Source organism: Mizuhopecten yessoensis, unplaced genomic scaffold (assembly GCF_002113885.1).
Source record: "Mizuhopecten yessoensis strain PY_sf001 unplaced genomic scaffold, ASM211388v2 scaffold10073, whole genome shotgun sequence".
In the NCBI taxonomy this organism is placed as follows: domain Eukaryota; kingdom Metazoa; phylum Mollusca; class Bivalvia; order Pectinida; family Pectinidae; genus Mizuhopecten; species Mizuhopecten yessoensis.
The window spans coordinates 160794-185648 of NW_018408365.1; the positions used below are offsets into that span (position 1 = coordinate 160794).

Consider the following 24855-nt stretch of genomic DNA (forward strand, 5'->3'; position numbering starts at 1 on the left):
CGGCCGAAATGTCATTCCTTCTCAATTTTCTCGTGCTCCTCGGTTTTATACTTTAGCTATTTTCTTAAATTGAACTAGACGGCAACATGGAGGAGTACACTTACAATGTCACGTTTTTGCCATTCTTTCTCTCGCCTATAGACAACTCCACGGAACAATCGCTTAGAGCAGGTGTTGAAGCGCGTTATATATACACCTGTGGCCCTTAAAGCATTCTCCAGAACTGCCCCAATACAACACAACTTTTCCTGAGTACGTATTAATGGGTTTATTTGAATTGAGTAGGCATTTATAAGAACAGTTATTTAATACCAAACTTTCTATACCTAATTTTGATCGTTTAGGTACAAGTACTTGTGAATAATAAATGTGTCAGATTCTTCGTATAAAAACAAATTTTAAGCTTCTAATTTATCAGACAGAAATAAAACTTGTTTATTACAGAGAAAGATATTGAAGTATACATTATAATTGGGCTACGGTTCTTCACCATTTCTTTCATGTTGGAATGTTGATATTTCATATTTGACATGGAATAGGGATTAATTGTCAAGTTCAAGTCAGGACCATGGGACCATGGGACCATAGAAGGTTTCTATCAGCGTGGTAATGTCTAACGAAGGAACACATAACTATTGTAGTACAATAATAGCCACTGCTAATTCTTTGTCCAACGAGAGTCGTCAGACAATATTCATCACAGATAAAGATTTACTATTAAAATCAAATGCAAAATTTTAATCTGTTGTAGGGTATATATAAACTAACAATTCAGAAACTTTATTTGATATGGATCATTCAAAAACGTTGCTAAATATAAAAAGGACTGAACATAAAACCGACTTTTCAGCCGTCTTTCTTTTGTTGTTCAATCTCCCTTTGAAGAGACCCGTTCAAACTTTTGCAAATACACATCGGATATCTGTGGAGGAACGATAAACTCATCCCGAGCTAGGTCAATATCCTGTTGAATCTTTCATTACAATCCAAGCGTGGTGTTATCTTTCTAGGATATCGCAGAACAATAAAACCATTAAACCTTTTGTGAAAAAAACGTCTCTATTAAACCAAACCCTTCACGACAATGAGACACGCACCAGGTACACTTTTGTTATTGATTCCTGAGAAAAAATGGTGTTCAAGACTTGGATAACATCAGCAGCTGTTCACACATTAAACTGGCAATAAAATGTAGGTTCTGTTAAAACATCGACACATTTTATTTGATAAGATTAATTCTGTAAATGAAGGAAACGTTATATTTATGAAAATAAGATAATAATCATCATCCAGAATTAACTTAAGTATTGTGGACATTCATCTTCGTGAATACATTATTAAGTTTAAAACTATGGGAATATATTTCGGAAGAAGCTAATGTATAAAGCCACACGGCAAACATTATTAAAACTTAAGCTTACCAATATTCGGAAAGAACTTATACATGTAGCAGCACGACAAATATCATTAAAATCTAAAGCTTGGTAATATATTAGGAAAGAACTAATATCCACTTGAAAAAGAATTCACACTTGCATGTAAAACTTTGACGTTAAAGACTGCCAAGCGTCAAGGTTCTTGTGATTTTCTATGCAGTCATTAGCTATTTTCGAATATTGTAATGCAGTCATTAGCTATTTTCGAATATTGTAATCAATATTCGAAAATAGCTAATGACTGCATAGAAAATCACAAGAACCTTGACGCTTGGCAGTCTTTAACGTCAATGAGAGAGAGGACACTAGATATAATAGTCTGTCCCCCGACTGTCCCTAAGTCCACAATTCGATATATCTATTAAAAGGTGCCTAATGCTAAAAGAATTGGCCTACATTTTGTGTAATTTAAACAGTAAATTGCTCTGTTGTAATTTTGTTGTTTTATGTAACTTGCCATTAAATTGTAATTATAATTTAGCAATAAAATTTAGTTGAAAATTATACGACGTTGGCGAAGTAACGGCACTTTTTATTGCTTAATAGCCACGGTTATAGGACATAATTATTTAAGCTGGCGTGTTCTCTTTACCCAATACACCACCCACTTACAACGCCCTACCAAAAGCCTTGCTCCATTACAATTGTAAACAAGTGAGCCCTTCGTTACAGGTCTGGATGAACTAATTTTGAGTGAGGGTACACGCGTGCATATACGGATCTAAACATCACTGCATGTTTATACACAACATGACAACTTGATGAAAGTTTAGAAATTATGACATCAACTGTGACACGGGCTTGAAAATAAAATGAAAACGAAGCATCACGCGACAGATGTTGATGATATTGGCCACGTTGCCTAATAGGTACTGATTAAACATCGACAGGAAACATATTCATTGATGTTTTTCATTTGAAAGAAAAGATAAAATATACAGTTTATTTGTTTGTAAATTATGATGGAATTTTTTTTTGCATATAACCTCGTTACATATTGATTAAATCTTAAATATTGAAAATAAGTTGCTGTTTGCCATGGGTAAATCTACCTAGGTAAATGATAAGTACGTTTAAGTGTAATGTGTAGGTGTAAATTGAAGGTCAAACGCGTTGTAACTGCCAGGGGTCGAAAAACAGCATTGATAATTATATCTGATTTGAATAAAATTTTCAAACATTTCGATAATTCTGCGTGTGTATGGATACATGTATAGTCAGGTTTAATGAGCAGGGTATAACAGTGTATTGGATTACAATCTGTAGTGATTAGAACTGAAACGAGAGAGTGTAAGAAAGCGTCTATAGAAGTGTATAGTTTGTTGTATGGATGTTACATTTGTAGCCAATTTAGGTCAATATTCAAGTTTTGATAATTATATTTGAAATGTCTTTTTCCTCAGTGTTTTATCTTATATCTACGGTTTGTTAATTATCGTCTTTTCGCCCCGGAAAGTTGTTCCTAGTATGTATCTATGTATGTATGTATGTGAAATGAAACACGTGAGAGATACTTATGGCGATGTATAACAACAATACGTTACATGTTTGTTACATACAGTACTAATATTGTGTTTTCCCACGCCTAAATGATACCACTTTATTGATCTTGCAGCAATGCGACATATTGACGTTCCAAATCAAATTTAAATCAAATTGAAATACGTCCGTATCATATCAATACCGCTATATTCCATATTGTATAATGCAACTCGTGCAACTTTTGTCTGACGTCATCACTGCCTGGTTAAACTGTTTCAACGAGTCCCTTTACAATAAAAATACTCATCGTTTCCTACTCATTTGTTTTCACTCATCGTACACCCTCATTGCAATGTGAGCATCGACAGTTACGGTACTATATGTGTCTATTTGAAACAGGCATTTTGCAATATTCCCCCTAGTGCTATTTTGGGATGTGAACTCGCCTCGTTGAACTGTAATATAACCATCCCCCTGGGCCCATAACGTGAGATCAAAAACAGCGCATTGTAATAAACCGAATCAGAAAGCCGCCAAATGCACAGTCATGTAATCATATGTCTTGATAACATTCTGCTAGTTCTATCATACATAGTTCTCCGAATAATACGTACAGCTTTCTCGGTAACTACCTAGACCCCCAGAACACCCTCATGTCTTCAGGTACCTGCCGCCATAACTGCTTTAGCGCACCAGCACGCACCCGGTAACCTACCTCGTGAATAAGAGATAGGAATATGAGTGTTGTTTAGATTTGAGATATTATAAGCTATATGAACTGTCTACGATATTATGTAAACTAAAATGAATCAAGTGAAAGGTTTGTCTGGGAATGAGACCCATACATTCTGCAGATGTTATTAATATAGTATTGCCCTTTCCCGAGGGAACTGTTCTCTTACAGTGTTGTCTGGGGAGTTAGAGAGCTCGAACCGTTAGACAACACTATACGGAAACTGTTCTATAGGGAAAGGGTCCTACTAGATTTAGTACATCACTTGATTGTAGTAAACCTTACAAACCCTGTCTGATGACAACCAGTGAACTCCCCATTCGTTGCTTCTAACATTGGCATAGCGTAAGTAATTGACAAATAAACCGGACAGTATCACTGCTAAATTGATATTACCTTCTCTCTGTTCTTGTATAAACTCTCATTATTAATACAGTTACGGCAATTTGTTTGGTCTGTTTCCTTAGCTGTTCCTCTGCATACGAGTCCTAATTTTCCATTTCGAGTTTGATGGATAACTTATTTAAAGGGTCCTAACTTTTGTTTAGGTGAGCAACTGTTGGCATTACGCTGTTTTCCCCGGGGAGTGCCCATCGGCAAGTTAATGTGCTGTATCAAAGTCAAGGAATGCAAACAACCAGACTAAATAAAACTATTGACAAAGTATATAATGATAAAGAGAATATTACACTGTCCACGTACTCCGCATTTCCTGATCAACATATTTTTGCACTGTCTACATATTGTGCATTACTTGAAAATATTTTATTATGTCTTTTTGTACGATGATGAAGTGCATTTTGATAGAGGCTTACACATTGTCGACACGGTGAAACTTACACGATGTCTGATACCAGGAAATTAAAGCATGAAGTCGACACAGATTAGGAAAGCTAACGTCATATCGACATAAGGAAGCTGATACAATGTCAACAGAGATTGAATAACACAATGTCGACACATGTTAGCTACATGCAACATGATGTCGAAACAAGGGAGTTGATGCGGTGTCGAAATAAGGCAGAGATACCATAGACTAAGCCCCAATCACGACCTCACTTCATTGCGCCCCTAATACTACACGACTCGCCACAAATATTACGCCTGATTAAGTTGTTAGCGTTTTACTATTCATCCGTTTGCGTATACGTAAGCATACGAATGGTTTTGATTTCTGTAGCACTTTCTCAATTTTACCCCTGATTGGGCAAACACGAATCTACATAAAGTTGGTCTCTCTGTAGATCGATCTGTATAGGGGGAATATTTATAGATGTAGCACGCGTAAAGTTAGGACATCTCACGACTGTCCGATATTTATCCTCTGCCACGCGCGCGTTAAGCCGAACATGACAGTATCGCTGTCTCCCTTAATCTCCAGACTTAGACAGGGAGTCCATGCCTCCGTTAAGCCTCATATGTACGATGCTATTTCCCTCCGTAAAGCCCACTAAATGATGTAATCGGAGGTAATCGTATTAGGTGTAACATATGTATGCTGGCCCGCTTCCTATCTGTGCTAGTTCGTATAGGTTTTCACCCCCTCCTCTCGCTTAACCAAATATAAACATGGTTATAGTTTTAAGTTGGTATACGGTGCCGCCAGTCAGAGTATGTGTTGAAAATCAAATGAGAGTCGAGTGTGTCCTGTTGTATACCTGTAATATGGTTCCGATTTTATGTTCGCAACCTTCTTATCGATACACGTTTCAAATTAAAGTGAGCTTGCGTGCATCAAACATTTACAGAACATATTATCTTTCATATACACTGTACCATGAGCTATTGGTTGAAACGTTTTGAAACGAGAGAACAACGTTTAACACTGTCCAGAGTCGATCAAGACCTGTGAAATTTCTAACCATAAAACGTCATCAATGTTCTCGTCACAGAAAATGACGCTTAATTAAGAAAAGAAAGACATCCTTTGACTGTTTTGACTAAAGAAGATTATGGTTTTGAAGGAAGAATTTACAAAGAAGAAATGATTACGGAAGAAGACCTGCCCAATGTATGAAGGATAGTTCAATAGAAAGTTATTTCTATGTATATTTTGACCCAAACGATGAATGGTTTTGCGAAAATGCTCAAATGTAGAAGATTGGTTGTGATACAATATATGACGGGATATTTTGATCAAGGAGAAGGCCGGCTCTGGAGAAGGACATGCACATTATGTATATTGTTATATAAAGAAACAAAATGGACTGTGTGAGGTGAGTGACTGTGGGGAATTAAAGCCATTCTTCTTTGTTCTTTAACGGGAACGTTGAAGAGGAGAAAGTTTATCTACTACACCTATTGAAACGATTTTCACTTCTACGTTTTCTTTTCTCGGTCGTGTACTTTTTCGGTTGTGCCTTATCAAACACTTTCAATAAGCATCGTCAGATTATTTTTGTTTGTTTGGGTTTTGGCACTCTTGCAACAGCTAAGGTCAAATAAAGTCACGAGCTTGGAGAGACACAGCCGAGGAGCGAGAGAAGGATGTGTTAGAACAGTGACAGGGTGAAACAGTAATGCTACACTGTTAGTAAATGATATGTCCAAATTTAAAGTGGACCCTGAATGACCACATCAACCGTGGATACATATGGCATGTTACCTCAGACGCTGCCTAAACACATGGCAATGAACTAGAAGAAAGACAAACATGTATATAACTTGAAGATTAGTTCTGATTAAGTCAACTGTTAATGTTTTGACCCAGGGGGAGGAGGATTGTTTAGGAAGACATATCGAGGTGTAGTGTTATCGGTGGTGATTGATGTGGCCCTATAATCCGCTGTCCGTTGATAGGCTGGCTGGACTAGAGAACCGACACCCTGAACTATTACCTCTCGTTATTTTTAACCTATTATCAGCGATGTATCGCGGTGAGGGATTTGTTCCAACCATGCACTGTCCTGGTCATAGAGATGGATTACTGCATTGGCTTCCCAAAAATCTGTCCGACCGACCGTCCGTCATATCGCCAGTCTCCCCGACCGTCTGTGCTGTCGTCAGTCAGTCCGGTCGTCTGTCCTGTCACTAGTCTCTCCCGATATCCTATCACCAGTACTCCGACACGGGATGCCCAGGAACACTTTGGAAGACAGCCATCAATGAGAGTTGAGTGACCTCCGCACTATGACAACAAACAATGACCATCGCATTAGGGAGCGAGACCGGTGAAGCTTCTACACTCTTCACAAAGGTCAAACGGCTGTGTTATCACATACATATTTGATCTTCATTGATACTAACAGATGATTCTTGTTATTGCTTTTAATAAATCAAAGCGTAGATATATATCGCAAAAGACGCTATGTTGTAGTATTAGAGGTGCTGCCATTACGTTAACAAACCTCTACAGAGAGCAACATTTTACTTCAGATTCCCTTACAGCTGGTATTTGTCATCACGATACATTACAGACTAGATTATGATATACCACGTATTACATGTGGAACTACATACTCCACAGTAAATAACGTTCAGACAAGTAACCTAGGTGATGTCGCATGTTGCCTGAAATATTCATCTTGATACAATGTACCAATGCAACAAATATGCCCCACGCTTCAAACATATATATAATTGATAGGGGGTGATGTCTCGTGGTTCATGCATGCTGATAGTATGAAGTTTTTGTCAGCTCAACTAATGTTCGCTGGACTAAAGGCTGTTAGCCAAGTTGATGCCCCTACATACTCTGTACGTAGGCCAAAGTTATGCCCTGCGGTACCTAAGACTTTTGGCTAATTGATGCCCGGTGATACCTGTACCTAGGACTTTTGGCTAATTGATGCCCGGTGATACCTGTACCTAAGACTGTTTGCCTAATTGATGGAGGAGGTGGAGCCTCTCGGTACCTCAGACTATTACATGTAGCTGTGACGACGTCCTGTGATGAATGTACATCACGTTCATATACTGGTAGTCTGGAGAAGGAGATGCCACACGATATAAGACTATGAGCTTTGGTGATGCCCTGGTGATACCATGTGGTAAAGAGCGTACAAATACACCTGTACATATACATATAGTCTTGAGTAGGCGATGCCTCCCGGTACAGTTGTAGTGATGTCTTGCAGTAAATTACATACTGATATTCTGATTGCGTAGGCGATGCGTTCCGGTACAGATGTGGTGATGCCCTGTAGTATATTACATACTGATAGTCTGAGTACGTAGGTGATGCCTCGCAATACAGCAGTGGTGATGCCCTGTCCTATAGTCTGTAGTAGGTTTTGCTCTGTCATTAAGTCTGAGTAGAAAGAGCCCTGTCCTATAGTCTGTAGTAGGTTTTGCTCTGTCGTAAAGTCTGAGTAGGAAGTGCCCTGTCCTATAGTCTGTAGTAGGTGATGCTCTGTCGTAAAGTCTGAGTAGGAAGTACCCTGTCCTATAGTCTGAGTAGGTGATACCCTGTCCTATAGTCTGAGTAGGTGATGCCCTGTCCTATAGTCTGGGGGAGGTGATGCCCTGTCCTATAGTCTGAGTAGGTGATTCCCTGTCCTATAGTCTGGAGTAGGTGATGCCCTGTCCTATAGTCTGAGTAGGCGATGCCCTGTCATAGAGTCTGAGTAGGTGATGCCCTGTCCTATAGTCTGAGTAGGTGATGCCCTGTCATAGAGTCTGAGTAGGTGATGCCATATCCTATAGTCTGAGTAGGTGATGCCCTGTCCCATAGTCTGGAGTTGGTGATGCCCTGTCCTATAGTCTGAGTAGGTGATGCCCTGTCCCATAGTCTGGAGTAGGTGATACCCTGTCCTATATTCTGAGTAGGTGATGCCCTGTCCCATAGTCTGGAGTAGGTGATGCCCTGTCCTATAGTCTGAGTAGGTGATGCCCTGTCGTAGAGTCTGAGTAGGTGATGCCTGTCCTATAGTCTGAGTAGGTGATGCCCTGTCCTATAGTCTGAGTAGGGGATGCCCTGTCCTATAGTCTGAGTAGGTGATGCCCTGTCCCAAGACTACTAGTAGGTGCTCTTGATTCCCATAGTCTGGAATAGGTGATGCAGCTGTGTTGATATAAAGGTCCATTACGGACATTGATGGCTATCAATGTACCATATAATCGGATGGAATCAGCTTGTACGGTCTTCAGTTGCTTGATTAGACCGGCAACATGTCGATGTCCAGCGCTATGTGCATACCATAGGTTTAATTTCTGTTCGTGAAACGTTCAATTTTATCCATGATTAGATAAACATGAGTAGGCCTAGACCGTCCTGAATACGTATCGACCACGCCGTTAGGGTAAGATGTATGTACATTTATCTGTCTGTGGGTCTGTATGTCTGTCTCGGCAAGGACTCGCGCACGCTCGACTAGCCTCCTTCTCCCCCAACAAAGTTACATCATGGACGTCGTTCTTATATACGTAATAATTCATAACCTATATGGAACTTACCCCAACATCGATTTCCGAGACTTATTAGAAGCTTTGTATCTTAGGTAATTTTTTTAAAGACACCTTCCTATGTATACGTGAATTTCGTTGAAATATTGTTCGGGTACAGTGAGGCGAGAAAGACAAAGGACGCCCACACAGCGCGATCAAACATCGCATTTGTGATAAGTTAGTGTCGACGGTAGTTAAGATAGGATTGCTGTGAGTGCTGACCAGGTGTGTACAGTATGGTCCATTGGGCTACTTCCCAGACAAGGCAGGGTGCAATGCCCGCAAAGAATGTCCTACCTGTGGAATACATGTGCTTTATATCAAAGAACAGCGCTGGGTTTCAGTTTAGACACCCTGTATGGTGGTGTCGGATACCAGCACGACGAGCATAGTAATTGGTTTAGACATAATCGTGCACATCACGTGTATTCATACAATAATTGCATACAACGTACGTGACGAAAACATCGTGTAGTGTTCCAAAACACTGCATTATTTGTGAATACCACAGCCGACTTTGTTAGACCTGTACATAGACCAACGTAGCATGTGATGATAGGGTCGTGGCTAGCAGTATTTGATAAATAATTAAAAAAAGGTTCAGATTCGTTATAGAGATGAGTAATTAAGAGTATTTAACGTTAAATATACCCTTCTTTCACACACATAGGAGGTTTGTATGTTACGGAGGCGCTGTTACTGGTCCTCATGTCACAGTAGCACTGTTACTGGTCCTCATGTCACAGAAGCACTGCTACTGGTCCTTATGGCACAGAAGCGCAAGCGCTATTACTGGTACATCACCGTCGTCTCACATGGATGTAAGACAGCACTGTCATTCCTTTCCACCATCCAGGCTATGGCACATCGACGTTTTGCCTGTATCGAGCCCCCACCCCCGGCCCGTCACTGTGTCACTTCACCGTGTTCTCGGTGACAATACCTGAAGTAAGGTTAATTTGGCCACAATACCCTGGAATGCTTTGTATTGACTTACAGTTGTAGTTGACGATACAAATATAAAACTGTTTTGCAGTTAGCATTTACATTGATTTGTAACATCTAAGTGTTTGATTAACGTGTGTACCTTAAAAAGTTATCGGATTGGAAAGAACTTTTCGCAGAATGAAATCCGCTTTATCTTCATTAAGAATACAGCTGGGATTTTTCACTTGATACAGCGCGCTGTTGGTTTGTCGTCAGTACACCTCACTTCTAGGAATAGCGACGCGAATTGCTCAGGGCAGGCCAGGCTTTGATTGGATAGCATTTCTAGAAATACACAATTGCTGACATATTCCTCATTCGGCAATATATGAAATCGTGATAGAAATAATAGGCTATTTTATGTAGTAATGAAGTTTGTTTAAATTAAATTTTGGTGAACCCCGGATTGGTAAGTCACACGTCGCCGAAGTTGTCTGTCTGCCTTGCTGTTCCTGCGTTCGGGCACGTCCTGCAGTATTTGGCGGGGATGTAACAACCAGCCCAGTGATCAATCGCTATGTTGACAAACTTGAGCTACACTAATAAATAGCATATTGTATTTTTTTTCAAAAGATATACAACTTTAGTTGTAAAGTAAATTGACACAAAATAATGATGTATAATGTGTGGTTGTAAACATGTTTGTATAACTGATTGTACACGTTTACCGACGAATTCAAATATTAATATTTGTTTTGTCTGGTGCGAGAAGCAATCACGACATGTTTTGTGTGACGGACTGACGCAACAACGAGCCTGGGGTTTAGCCCACTGTTCAGCTATTTACTCGCTACAATTGCTAAACATTCCGCAATTCCTCTCTAACAGTAAGCGTTGATACCTTTCTGTGTAGTTTTTAAACATAGGTGTTGAAATTCTTTGATTATACAAAGACATTTAAATGTAGCTTGGCATCGATTATCGGCGGAAGGCGGGTCGTGAGAACCGATGGAGGTGGGAATGTGGTGTACACACACACACACACACACACACAAGACTACTGATACTACATTGTACAATACACTTGTAGGTGTCACAGTGGCACTCCTTTTTCATATAGACTGCGAATCTAAGTCCTCCAGTCATATTGATCTTACAAGAAGCCTTGTGAGGACAGCGTTGTCAATGACACAAAAGAAAACAGTGAATCTTCATATTTAAGCTTTGAACTACACTAATAAAGCGGGACCATGGAAGCGTGGTGAATGTCACGTCGATAGTAACGCTTATACTATCGATTAGGGTAAAGGTACTACTACACAAATTTGTATCATAAGGAAGGGTTGTTTTTATCGTTTGTCGCATTCTCCCTTGTTTAAAGCAACACAACAAAGCATTTCTTGCTTTATTAGAGTTCCTCCCGATGTTGAGGTATTCATCTTTCGTGATGATACTGTGTAGTCGAACATTTGTAATTCTGTAAAATATCAAGCAAAATATGTGCCTCATTGGGAGGGTGCCCTACATTTGTAATATAGGGTTATCTCAATGCGGCTGGATGTGTGTCTCACTGGCACTTAATACTAAGAGACAGATATCTCACTGAGGCTGTGACCTACTGGATGTTTTCTCACTGGGACGGGTTCCTAAAAGAGGGTTATCTCACTGAGGCTGTGACCTACTGGATGTTTTCTCACTAGGACGGGTTCCTAAAAGAGGGTTACCTCACGGAGGCTGTGACCTACTAGATGCTTTCTCACTGGGACGGGTTCCTAAGAGAGGGTTATCTCACTGAGGCTGTGACCTACTGGATGTTTTCTCACTGGGACGGGTTCCTAAGAGAGGGTTATCTCACTGAGGATGTGACCTACTGGATGTTTTCTCACTGGGACGGGTTCCTAATAGAGGGTTATCTCACTGAGGCTGTGCCCTACTGAATATTTTCTCACTAGGACGGGTTCCTAAGAGAGTGTTATCTCACTGAGGCTGTGACCTACTGGATGTTTTCTTACTGGGACGGGTTCCTAAGAGAGGGTTATCTCACTGAGGCTGTGTCCTCCTGGGAGTTTGTCTCATTGGGACGGATTCCTGGTAGAGGGTTGTCTCACTGATACTGTGTCTTACTGGAACTGGCTCCTAATAGACGATTGTCTCACTGAGGCTGTGTCCTATTTGAGGTTTGTCTCATTGGGACGGATTCATAATGGAGGGTTGTCTCACTGAGGCTGTGTCCTATTTGAGGTTTGTCTAATTGGGACGGATTCGTAATAGAGGGTTGTCTCACTGGGGCTTTGTCCTACTTGAGGTTTGTCTCATTGGGACGAAGTCCTTATAGAGGGTTGTTTCACGGAGGCTGTGTCCTATTGGAGGTGTGTTTCACTGAGACGGATTCGTAATAAAGGGTTGTCTCACTGAAGCTTTGCCCTACTGGAGGTTTGTCTCATTGGGACGTATTCCTAATAAAAGGTTGTAACCCTGATGCTGTGTCCTATTGGAGGTTTGTTTCACTGGGACTGATTCCTAATAGAGGACTGTCTCACTGAGATTGTATTCAACTGGAGGTGTGTCTCATTGGGACGGTTTCCTTAAATAGGGTTGCTCACTGAGGCTGTGTCCTACTAGATGTTAAATTTTCCTACCGGAGGTTTGCCTCACTAGTACGGTTACGAACGTGATGGTCGTCTTACTGGATGTTTGCACTGTATGAGGGTTAGGGTTGACTCGCTACAGAATAACATGTTTTGCGCAAACTTGACAGACCTGCACTATTCTTAATTATGGCGTCGAAAAAGACGTATGATATGCGATTCTGAAGTCTTATTTCGTGTCTGAATCTCGTGGATCCAGTGGGTCCTCAAACAGCATACGGATCAATCCCCTGGATCCTGCTGGCAAAGATTTGGCGTTCAAATGAATCTCCTTTGCACTATCATGGTGTAGTGTTCCCTGGATACCATGAGCTCAAAATTGACGCACGGATCAACTGTCTGTATCCAATGGGTCATTAAATGGTGTACGGATGAGTCCCTTGGCTCCCCTGGACACTACAATGACGCACGGATCGCTTGTCTTGATCATATTGGTTATTAAATGACGTGCAGATGAATCCTCTTGATCCTCTGGGCACTTAAAAGGCGCACGGATAAATGGCCTTGATCATGTGGTCACTAAATTGGGGCACGGAGGAATCTCCTGGAGTCTGTGGTCACTAAAATGGCTTGCGTATGACTCCCTTTGATCATGTTGGCACTTGAATGTCACACGGATAAATCGGCGTGCGTATGACTCCCTTGGACCATGTGGTCACTTAAATGGCACACGCATGAATCTGCTGGATCCTGAAGGTACTAAAATGGCGTTCGAATGAATTTCCCAGATCCTGGGGGCACTACAATGGTGTACGGATGTTGATGAATAATTCAGCGGATAACGTGTCGTCGTCTCCCTACAGCACAGTCGATTGCATCAACCCGAGAAACCATCAACCTTACAAAGTAAATGTCAGCTAATAACCGAACTTATTAATCTAATCATTTTGAATATTGTTTTGCATTAGTTTGAATGGAGTCGGAGTAATGTATGCCGTCGTGTCGGTGTTCGTGTGAGCCGGGCGAGCAAACCGCCAGTAAACGAGAGAAACACCATTACACCGCTAAGGTATCGATTTTAAACTTGAGCGAACGTAAAATGACATGCATTTCATTACAGCCATCGTCAGCATTCTGCTACAGCTGTACGTTTGATGTGTCATCAAAGCGAAAGTATCTGTAAAACAAAAGCCTAATTAAATTTCATACTGCTGTGATCACCGGTACGACACAAGTAGATTTTGTACTGAGGAAGGCACGGGGTGTTAACCATATGATAAAGACATCATGCGGCATCAACGCCGCCATTTATACCGACTTACGTCTAAAGTAATATTATAATTTAAATGGCTTTTCGTACGAGCCGTATTACTTGTTAACATATGTCGAAATTGTTCGGTTATGAGGCGTTGTATGGGTATTCACGTATACAATATCTAAGTTGTCACGCTTAAACACCGTTAACAATAGACATTATGATTACACAAAGCAGGTGGGTGTTACATATGTAGCCCCGGTCCTTCATGTAAACGAAGTTTGTATTCAAGAAATAATTCACATTACAAAAAAGATAATAACATTATCCTCTTTCATTCATTCATGCATTCATTCATTCTTTATAACATGTAGCCAAAAGCCCTTAGGCTTATAGGTACATACATGTATACATATAACATTATCTAAATTATCTAATTAAATTCTGCCGATATTCCAAAAATAGCTAAAATTGTTGGTATTTTTGAATACCGATACATACAGTTCAATAGCTAAAAGTAATTAATAAGCTCCAAAGAGAGGATCTGATCAAAAGAGAAATATTCCAATTCTTTAAGATGTTCATGCGATTGTCATATAACTGTTTCACCCCCTATAATTTCATCGCATTATATTTATAGTATCGTGAGTGACTACGTCTTAACGAACAGTTCTGTTGCCATGCCTACTAGTTCATGAAAGGTTACTTAAGTACACGAGTAAAAAAGAAATGCCTTTAAACTGACGAGAACAGATGAAAATCACATTAGTATTGGTATTGTGTTTACTTAAGACGTGGTAACCCGTGTGTGGCTACGATATAGAGCTACGTGTACACGCCATCATTAGACACAGTTACCACGAACTGTCAGATTCTTATGCAGCCTGGCTCAGCCGGTTTTCTGGTCTTATTGCGCAATGACTACAACCGGAGACGGAAATAGAGCTTGTTTTCATGTTTATATAACGCTAACCGTACAGATCATGCACTAGATATGCAATACAAATATCATTGTATCCCCCAAACAAAGTATAGGGTATTTTGGACTTGGCGTGTCCGTCCGTCCGTCTGTCTAGAAACACAGTTTCGTCCGCACTACTTTTGAACTGCGTAGATTTGAATGTAACAGTGTGACGTGACGGTTATTACAACTTTGTTCTCAAAGAGATACGACAGTATTAGTTCTGCAGCTTTCAGTTCTAGTTAGAAACAGCGGATAAAATTCCCAAAGATATCTTTACACTAACCACAGTAAATTCCGTTTGTATTCCGACATGCACAGGGTGATTTCTCCTTAAATACCGTTAGTGATTTGGTTGAAGCATATCGATGATACTTTCAAATCATTTAGTATATTTCTTATAATTCTCTATCTATGGAATACTCAAAGTGGACTTCCATGTCTTGCCATTAATCATGCCGCTTCCTATCGTCCCAAAGCGCCAAACTGAATCATGGATAGTCTCATTGAAGATTGCTCCAAAGTGATGTTGCATGTATGATCAACGACCTCCACCCTCCATCTGTCCACTCGTTTATTACCACCAATGCCGATCACAGCAGTCTCGTTTTATACATGGTTCATTTACATTTATAAACGGCGGCGACGTGGACAAGTACATTATTGTAGCAAGTACCAACCCCCTCCCCCTCCCAATGGCGTGGCCTTGACCCCGTGTTATTATCTTCTTTGCGGGTAGCCAGCACCAAAGCTACCCACAACGATGTGACCTTGACCCTGTGTTATTATAAATATCAAAGTTAGCCAGCATCAAAGCTACCCACAACGATGTGACCTTGACCCATTGTTATTATAAATATCAAACTTACCCAGCATCAAAGCTGTACCTACAACGATGACCTTTCCCCCTTTTTTATACATTACTGTTAAGCGACATCAAAGCTACCCACAACGGTGACCTTGAGCCCGTGTTTTTACATTGTATCTACATTACAGCAAACAAGCACCAAAACTACCCAAAATGGTGACCTATAAAACAGGCAGCCCCTTCCAACATGGTCTACAACTCTGACCTATAATCAGTGTTAAATTCTACATTCCAGGTACTCAACACCAATACTATCCACTAGTTCATGGCCCCATTATATTTTACATTGCAGGCACCCACCAGCACCGCCACCACTTCCCAGAGGTATTTTCCGAGGAGGACCGCCTCATCAAGTACCTACTACGTATCAACTCGGTACGCTCCCTATACAGTAGACCAGTGCTGAATTATTCTGATTCTGTAAACGTGAAATTCGGATTACAACTCATACAAATCATGGACCTAAACGAACGGGACCAAGTGCTCACCCTGAACGTCTGGTCTCATTACGTAAGTACCCGTTTTATATACGTCACTTCATTATTGAGAAAAGGATGATACAGCACGTATACCGGGAAATGTTCGCTGCAGTTTTATTATCTCCCTTTGACCTCCGTAATGAGAGCGAATTTATCATTACAACGAACTAAAGTAAACAGCATATTAAACATAGTAATTAAAGGTGGAGGGCGAAAGCTTGACTTGGCGAACATTTTCCGGTATTCGTGTATTTACTATATTTACTTATAAACATATCCTATAATGTGTGGTACAATAGCAGTCCTTATATACAAAGATTATGTAACTTATTTTGGTCACTTTATAGTTTTGAATAGGTCTTATGCCGGAATAGGCGAATTTACGTTTTGCGACGAACAATTCGACCGTCAATAGGAAACCTTCGGAAAGTCACATCGAAATTCCGACTCGGCAGAACTACGTTTCTGGTCTCTCAAAGGATGACATATACACATACTAATCAACAAACAATTACCCCAAAACATGGGTCTGGTTTCTTGATCGTATGCAGGCATACTCATTTCAGTTAGTTTGAGTAGTATTTTTATCTAGAATATTTATGATCATAAAGAATAAATGTAGTGATGCAAGCTGATATCCAGAATATGTTGTGATATAGGTATAAATGTATATACTTTATACGGCACACAATGCAACGTGCACATGTAACACAGAAATGAACACCCAACAACTCCAAGTGAAACACAGAAATGAACACTCAACACCTCCCCGTGTAACACAGAAATGAACACTCAACACCTCCCCGTGTAACACAGAAATGAACCCCAAACAACTCCCCGTGTACCACAGAAATGAACCCCAAACAACTCCCCGTGTAACACAGAAATGAACACCCAACAACTCCCCGTGTACCACAGAAATGAACACTCAACAACTCCCCGTGTACCACAGAAATGAACACTCAACAACTCCCCGTGTACCACAGAAATGAACACCCAACAACTCCCCGTGTACCACAGAAATGAACACCCAACAACTCCCCGTGTAACACAGAAATGAACACCCAACAACTCCCCGTGTACCACAGAAATGAACACCCAACAACTCCCCGTGTACCACAGAAATGAACACCCAACAACTCCCCGTGTACCACAGAAATGAACACCCAACAACTCCCCGTGTACCACAGAAATGAACACCCAACAACTCCCCGTGTACCACAGAAATGAACACCCAACAACTCCCCGTGTACCACAGAAATGAACACCCAACAACTCCCCGTGTAACACAGAAATGAACACCCAACAACTCCCCGTGTAACACAGAAATGAACACCCAACAACTCCCCGTGTAACACAGAAATGAACACCAAACAACTCCCCGTGTAACACAGAAATGAACACCAAACAACTCCCCGTGTAACACAGAAATGAACACCCGACAATTCAACTCCCCGTGTAATACAGAAATGAACACCCATTCCGTCACTTCCTTTAATGACCTTAGCTGTTAATAGGACGTTAAACAAAACTAAACAAAGTCAAAAATGTAGAGACATCCACTACCAATAAGTCAAATACATGTACATTGTATAGAGATGTCCGATATCACCTATACCCGCTATCACCATGTCTAATATAGAGATACCCAGCTACCACCCATTGAGATCTAAAGATACCCGCTTCCACAATTGTAAAAATTGTAGAGAGATCCACTACCAACGAGCCTAATATAGAGATACCGTACTACCACCTTTTGTGATCTTAAGATACCCGCTACCACAAAGTCTAATATAGAGATACCTCGCTTCCACCACGTCAAATAAAGAGAAACCCCGCTAACACAAAATCTGATATAGAGAAACCCCGATACTACAAAGTCTGATAAAGAGAAACACACTACCACCAGGTCTAATTCAGAGATACTTGCTACTAAAATGTTCAATACAGAGATACCCTGCTATTACCAAGTCTTATATAGAGATACATGTACCCGCTACCACCAAGTCTAATATAAAACATACCCGCTATCACCATGTCTAATAGGAAACCTACCCGCTACCACCAAATCTTATATAAAACATACCCGCTACCACCCATTCTAATATAAAACCTACCCGCTATCACCAAGTCTAATAGGAAACCTACCCGCTACCACCAATTATAATATGAAACATACCCGCTACCACCAAGTCTAATATAAAACATACCCGCTATCACCAAGTCTAATAGAAAACCTACCCGCTACCACCAATTCTAATATGAAACATACCCGCTACCACCAAGTCTAATATAAAACATACCCGCTACCACCAAGTCTAATATAAAACATACCCGCTACCACCAAGTATAATATAAAACATACCCGCTACCACCAAGTATAATATAAAACATACCCGCTACCACCAAGTATAATATAAAACATACCCGCTACCACCAAGTATAATATAAAACATACCCGCTACCACCAAGTATAATATAAAACATACCCGCTACCACCAAGTATAATATAAAACATACCCGCTACCACCAAGTATAATATAAAACATACCCGCTACCACCAAGTATAATATAAAACATACCCGCTACCACCAAGTATAATATAAAACATACCCGCTACCACCAAGTATAATATAAAACATACCCGCTATCACCAAGTATAATATAAAACATACCCGCTACCACCAAGTATAATATAAAACATACCCGCTACCACCAAGTATAATATAAAACATACCCGCTACCACCAAGTATAATATAAAACATACCCGCTACCACCAAGTATAATATAAAACATACCCGCTACCACCAAGTATAATATAAAACATACCCGCTACCACCAAGTATAATATAAAACATACCCGCTACCACCAAGTATAATATAAAACATACCCGCTACCACCAAGTATAATATAAAACATACCCGCTACCACCAAGTATAATATAAAACATACCCGCTACCACCAAGTATAATATAAAACATACCCGCTACCACCAAGTATAATATAAAACATACCCGCTACCACCAAGTATAATATAAAACATACCCGCTACCACCAAGTATAATATAAAACATACCCGCTACCACCAAGTATAATATAAAACATACCCGCTACCACCAAGTATAATATAAAACATACCCGCTACCACCAAGTATAATATAAAACATACCCGCTACCACCAAGTATAATATAAAACATACCCGCTACCACCAAGTATAATATAAAACATACCCGCTACCACCAAGTATAATATAAAACATACCCGCTACCACCAAGTATAATATAAAACATACCCGCTACCACCAAGTATAATATAAAACATACCCGCTACCACCAAGTATAATATAAAACATACCCGCTACCACCAAGTATAATATAAAACATACCCGCTACCACCAAGTATAATATAAAACATACCCGCTACCACCAAGTATAATATAAAACATACCCGCTACCACCAAGTATAATATAAAACATACCCGCTACCACCAAGTATAATATAAAACATACCCGCTACCACCAAGTATAATATAAAACATACCCGCTACCACCAAGTATAATATAAAACATACCCGCTACCACCAAGTATAATATAAAACATACCCGCTACCACCAAGTATAATATAAAACATACCCGCTACCACCAAGTATAATATAAAACATACCCGCTACCACCAAGTATAATATAAAACATACCCGCTACCACCAAGTATAATATAAAACATACCCGCTACCACCAAGTATAATATAAAACATACCCGCTACCACCAAGTATAATATAAAACATACCCGCTACCACCAAGTATAATATAAAACATACCCGCTACCACCAAGTATAATATAAAACATACCCGCTACCACCAAGTATAATATAAAACATACCCGCTACCACCAAGTATAATATAAAACATACCCGCTACCACCAAGTATAATATAAAACATACCCGCTACCACCAAGTATAATATAAAACATACCCGCTACCACCAAGTATAATATAAAACATACCCGCTACCACCAAGTATAATATAAAACATACCCGCTACCACCAAGTATAATATAAAACATACCCGCTACCACCAAGTATAATATAAAACATACCCGCTACCACCAAGTATAATATAAAACATACCCGCTACCACCAAGTATAATATAAAACATACCCGCTACCACCAAGTATAATATAAAACATACCCGCTACCACCAAGTATAATATAAAACATACCCGCTACCACCAAGTATAATATAAAACATACCCGCTACCACCAAGTATAATATAAAACATACCCGCTACCACCAAGTATAATATAAAACATACCCGCTACCACCAAGTATAATATAAAACATACCCGCTACCACCAAGTATAATATAAAACATACCCGCTACCACCAAGTATAATATAAAACATACCCGCTACCACCAAGTATAATATAAAACATACCCGCTACCACCAAGTATAATATAAAACATACCCGCTACCACCAAGTATAATATAAAACATACCCGCTACCACCAAGTATAATATAAAACATACCCGCTACCACCAAGTATAATATAAAACATACCCGCTACCACCAAGTATAATATAAAACATACCCGCTACCACCAAGTATAATATAAAACATACCCGCTACCACCAAGTATAATATAAAACATACCCGCTACCACCAAGTATAATATAAAACATACCCGCTACCACCAAGTATAATATAAAACATACCCGCTACCACCAAGTATAATATAAAACATACCCGCTACCACCAAGTATAATATAAAACATACCCGCTACCACCAAGTATAATATAAAACATACCCGCTACCACCAAGTATAATATAAAACATACCCGCTACCACCAAGTATAATATAAAACATACCCGCTACCACCAAGTATAATATAAAACATACCCGCTACCACCAAGTATAATATAAAACATACCCGCTACCACCAAGTATAATATAAAACATACCCGCTACCACCAAGTATAATATAAAACATACCCGCTACCACCAAGTATAATATAAAACATACCCGCTACCACCAAGTATAATATAAAACATACCCGCTACCACCAAGTATAATATAAAACATACCCGCTACCACCAAGTATAATATAAAACATACCCGCTACCACCAAGTATAATATAAAACATACCCGCTACCACCAAGTATAATATAAAACATACCCGCTACCACCAAGTATAATATAAAACATACCCGCTACCACCAAGTATAATATAAAACATACCCGCTACCACCAAGTATAATATAAAACATACCCGCTACCACCAAGTATAATATAAAACATACCCGCTACCACCAAGTATAATATAAAACATACCCGCTACCACCAAGTATAATATAAAACATACCCGCTACCACCAAGTATAATATAAAACATACCCGCTACCACCAAGTATAATATAAAACATACCCGCTACCACCAAGTATAATATAAAACATACCCGCTACCACCAAGTATAATATAAAACATACCCGCTACCACCAAGTATAATATAAAACATACCCGCTACCACCAAGTATAATATAAAACATACCCGCTACCACCAAGTATAATATAAAACATACCCGCTACCACCAAGTATAATATAAAACATACCCGCTACCACCAAGTATAATATAAAACATACCCGCTACCACCAAGTATAATATAAAACATACCCGCTACCACCAAGTATAATATAAAACATACCCGCTACCACCAAGTATAATATAAAACATACCCGCTACCACCAAGTATAATATAAAACATACCCGCTACCACCAAGTATAATATAAAACATACCCGCTACCACCAAGTATAATATAAAACATACCCGCTACCACCAAGTATAATATAAAACATACCCGCTACCACCAAGTATAATATAAAACATACCCGCTACCACCAAGTCTAATATAAAACATACCCGCTACCACCAAGTATAATATAAAACATACCCGCTACCACCAAGTATAATATAAAACATACCCACTACCACCAAGTCTAATATAAAACATACCCGCTACCACCAAGTATAATATAAAACATACCCGCTACCACCAAGTATAATATAAAACATACCCTCTATCACCAAGTCTAATATAAAACATACCCGCTACCACCAAGTCTAATAGGAAACCTACCCGCTATCACCAAGTCTGATATAAAACATACCCGCTACCACCAAGTCTAATATAAAACATACCCGCTACCACCAAGTCTTATATAAAACATACCCGCTACCACCAAGTCTAATAGGAAACCTACCCGCTATCACCAAGTCTAATATAAAACATACCCGCTACCACCAAGTCTAATATAAAACATACCCGCTATCGCCAAGTCTAATAGGAAACCAACCCGCTACCACCAAGTCTAATATAAAACATAACCGCTTTCGCCAAGTCTAATATAAAACATACCCGCTATCGTCAAGTCTAATAGGAAACCTACCCACTACCACCAAGTCTAATATAAAACATACCCGCTACCACCAAGTATAAAATAAAACATACTCGCTACCACCAAGTCTAATAGGAAACCTACCCGCTACCACCAAGTCCAATATAAAACCTACCCGTTATCACCAAGTCTAATATACTAATATAAAACATACCCGCTTCCACCAAGTATAAAATAAAACATCCTCGCTACCACCAAGTCTAATTTAAAACATACCCGCTATCGCCAAGTCTAATATAAAACATACCCGCTACCACCAAGTCTAATATAAATCATACCCGCTATCACCAAGTCTAATATAAAACATACCCGCTATCGCCAAGTCTAATAGGAAACATACCCGCTACCACCAAGTCTAATATAAAACATACCCGCTACCACCAAGTCTAATATAAAACCTACCCGTTATCACCAAGTCTAATATAGAACCTACCCGCTATCGCCAATTCTAATATAGATATACTCGTTACCACCAAGTCTATATAGAGATACCCTGCTTCCATCAAGTCTGGTTTATAGTTTGCCCGAATCGATAGAAAGGGCCTATTTAGAGAATTGGTATAAAGACCACAAGATCAGATGTGCAATCTACGTAATTATTAGAAATAATTTGTAATTAGATATGAACGATAACGTATTTATGTCTTTTATTTCACTGCGGTGTATATGAAATAACATCACATTGTAGACATGAAGGTGACTGTATCAGCCAGGTCACTTGACTGGCATGGTGTGTACTATTACATACAGATATGCAGATTGTTACTTATTTGTAAGGGAACCGCTCACTTTTATACATAAACCAAAGCTTTTTGTTATTAAATCTGACGTTTAATTTCCTGCCGAGTTTGGCCCGTAGACAGACAGCGGAGGAGCCGAGGGGCTGACCAGAGACAAGTCTGTCATATATAAAGGCTGATAAATCAAATTAGGCCTGGGAATCGAGAGGCTGGACCCTCATCCTTTTTGATTGAAGTCAGGTCCCAGGAAGTATTGTCGGGCTGAGAGTCCTTGCGCCGTCATCCGTGGAAAGCAATTCTCGGACTGGCGTTACTCGGATAGAGACGGTGGTTACGCGTGCGGGACTGGCGGTCAACAACTCCGGCCGGCTCCATTCTTATCTATGCAACACCCTCGTTATTGCATACTGTATTGTGTATGATGTCTACGTTCAAATATGTATGTTTTGTTTATCGGGGGAGAAGGGGGTGTTTTTGAATTTGAACAACGACAAATGCTAGAGTTGGCCACCCAGTTTTTCGAGGTTCCACAAAACCCTTGGATAATGTAGCATACAGTCGTGTGATTTTCCAAATACTTTTCGTGTTACCTGATTATACAGGGTTCTGATATTACAGAGTTATAACTTTGACAGGAGGGTAAAGTTACAGTTGTTCCAGACTAATCCATCATTCGTTCCCAACACAAGAGGCTGGATTGCAGGACAGCTGGGCTAGTAAAACTCTTCTGTTTAGAAAAAAGGCCAATTGTTTCTCAAAACAATGAATGGGGGACAACTGGGTGAGTGGTGTGGGGCTCTAATATCAATAGAAACAGTGTATGTAGGGTTTTCGGTTTTCGATGAGTTTCCATTGCAGATATACAATTGTATGAAACAAGTATGAATATTCTCTATTTTTGAAAGACTGTGAAAGAAAGGAACGTAGAGAGATACAAGTTTGTATGGTAATCAAAATATGCGACGTCACCATCATTGTTCGGTATTGTGGTTATGGCGTCAGAATTTACGTTTGAATATATTTACCAGTCACAATAGTTTACCTTTTACTAATGTGAACATGTATGTTCACTATAGTGAAAGGACACTTTCCGTCCCGATCCCGCGGTGTAAATAGGTCATACATGTACAAATACACGTCCTTAAAGTACCTTAGCTGTTTATAGGACGTTAAACTCTTAAAAACCTAAACCCAAGGTGCTCTGTACGTTGTACGACACTGCCATCATGCCTGATATGTTGCACACAATCTGCATGTTTCATAAATACAAATACCGCATACCTAATAAACAACAGACTGTAAATGATGAATTTGATTACTCACCACGCTCCCAACAATATTATACTTAATACATTGCATAAAGCCAAAAATAAAACATGAAACATACGTATGATAGCGTTTCAATTGAATCCACAGTCCGATTATGTGGTAAATGTTAAACATACACATGTACACCTGTCTACGGTATAGGTACGCTTGATTCTAGTGGTGTATTCTTCTAGAGAAACTGCAAGTTTAGCGTGCATCTTGATAAA

General features: G+C 39.7%; 1 protein-coding gene across 4 annotated transcripts in view; it reads left to right on the forward strand.

The window, feature by feature from the left end:
• LOC110459468 (neuronal acetylcholine receptor subunit alpha-10-like) overlaps nucleotides 1-24855 on the forward strand; it is a 231082-nt gene that overhangs the window by 108207 nt on the left and 98020 nt on the right. For all 4 annotated transcript variants that reach the window (XR_002463897.1, XM_021511743.1, XM_021511742.1 and 1 more), the window contains one exon: nucleotides 15928-16145. Coding sequence is in view for 3 of the 4 variants with exons in the window: in XM_021511743.1 (XP_021367418.1) it covers nucleotides 15928-16145 (218 nt within the window). In the remaining variant the exon portion in view is untranslated. The remainder of the gene's footprint in view (nucleotides 1-15927; nucleotides 16146-24855) is intronic.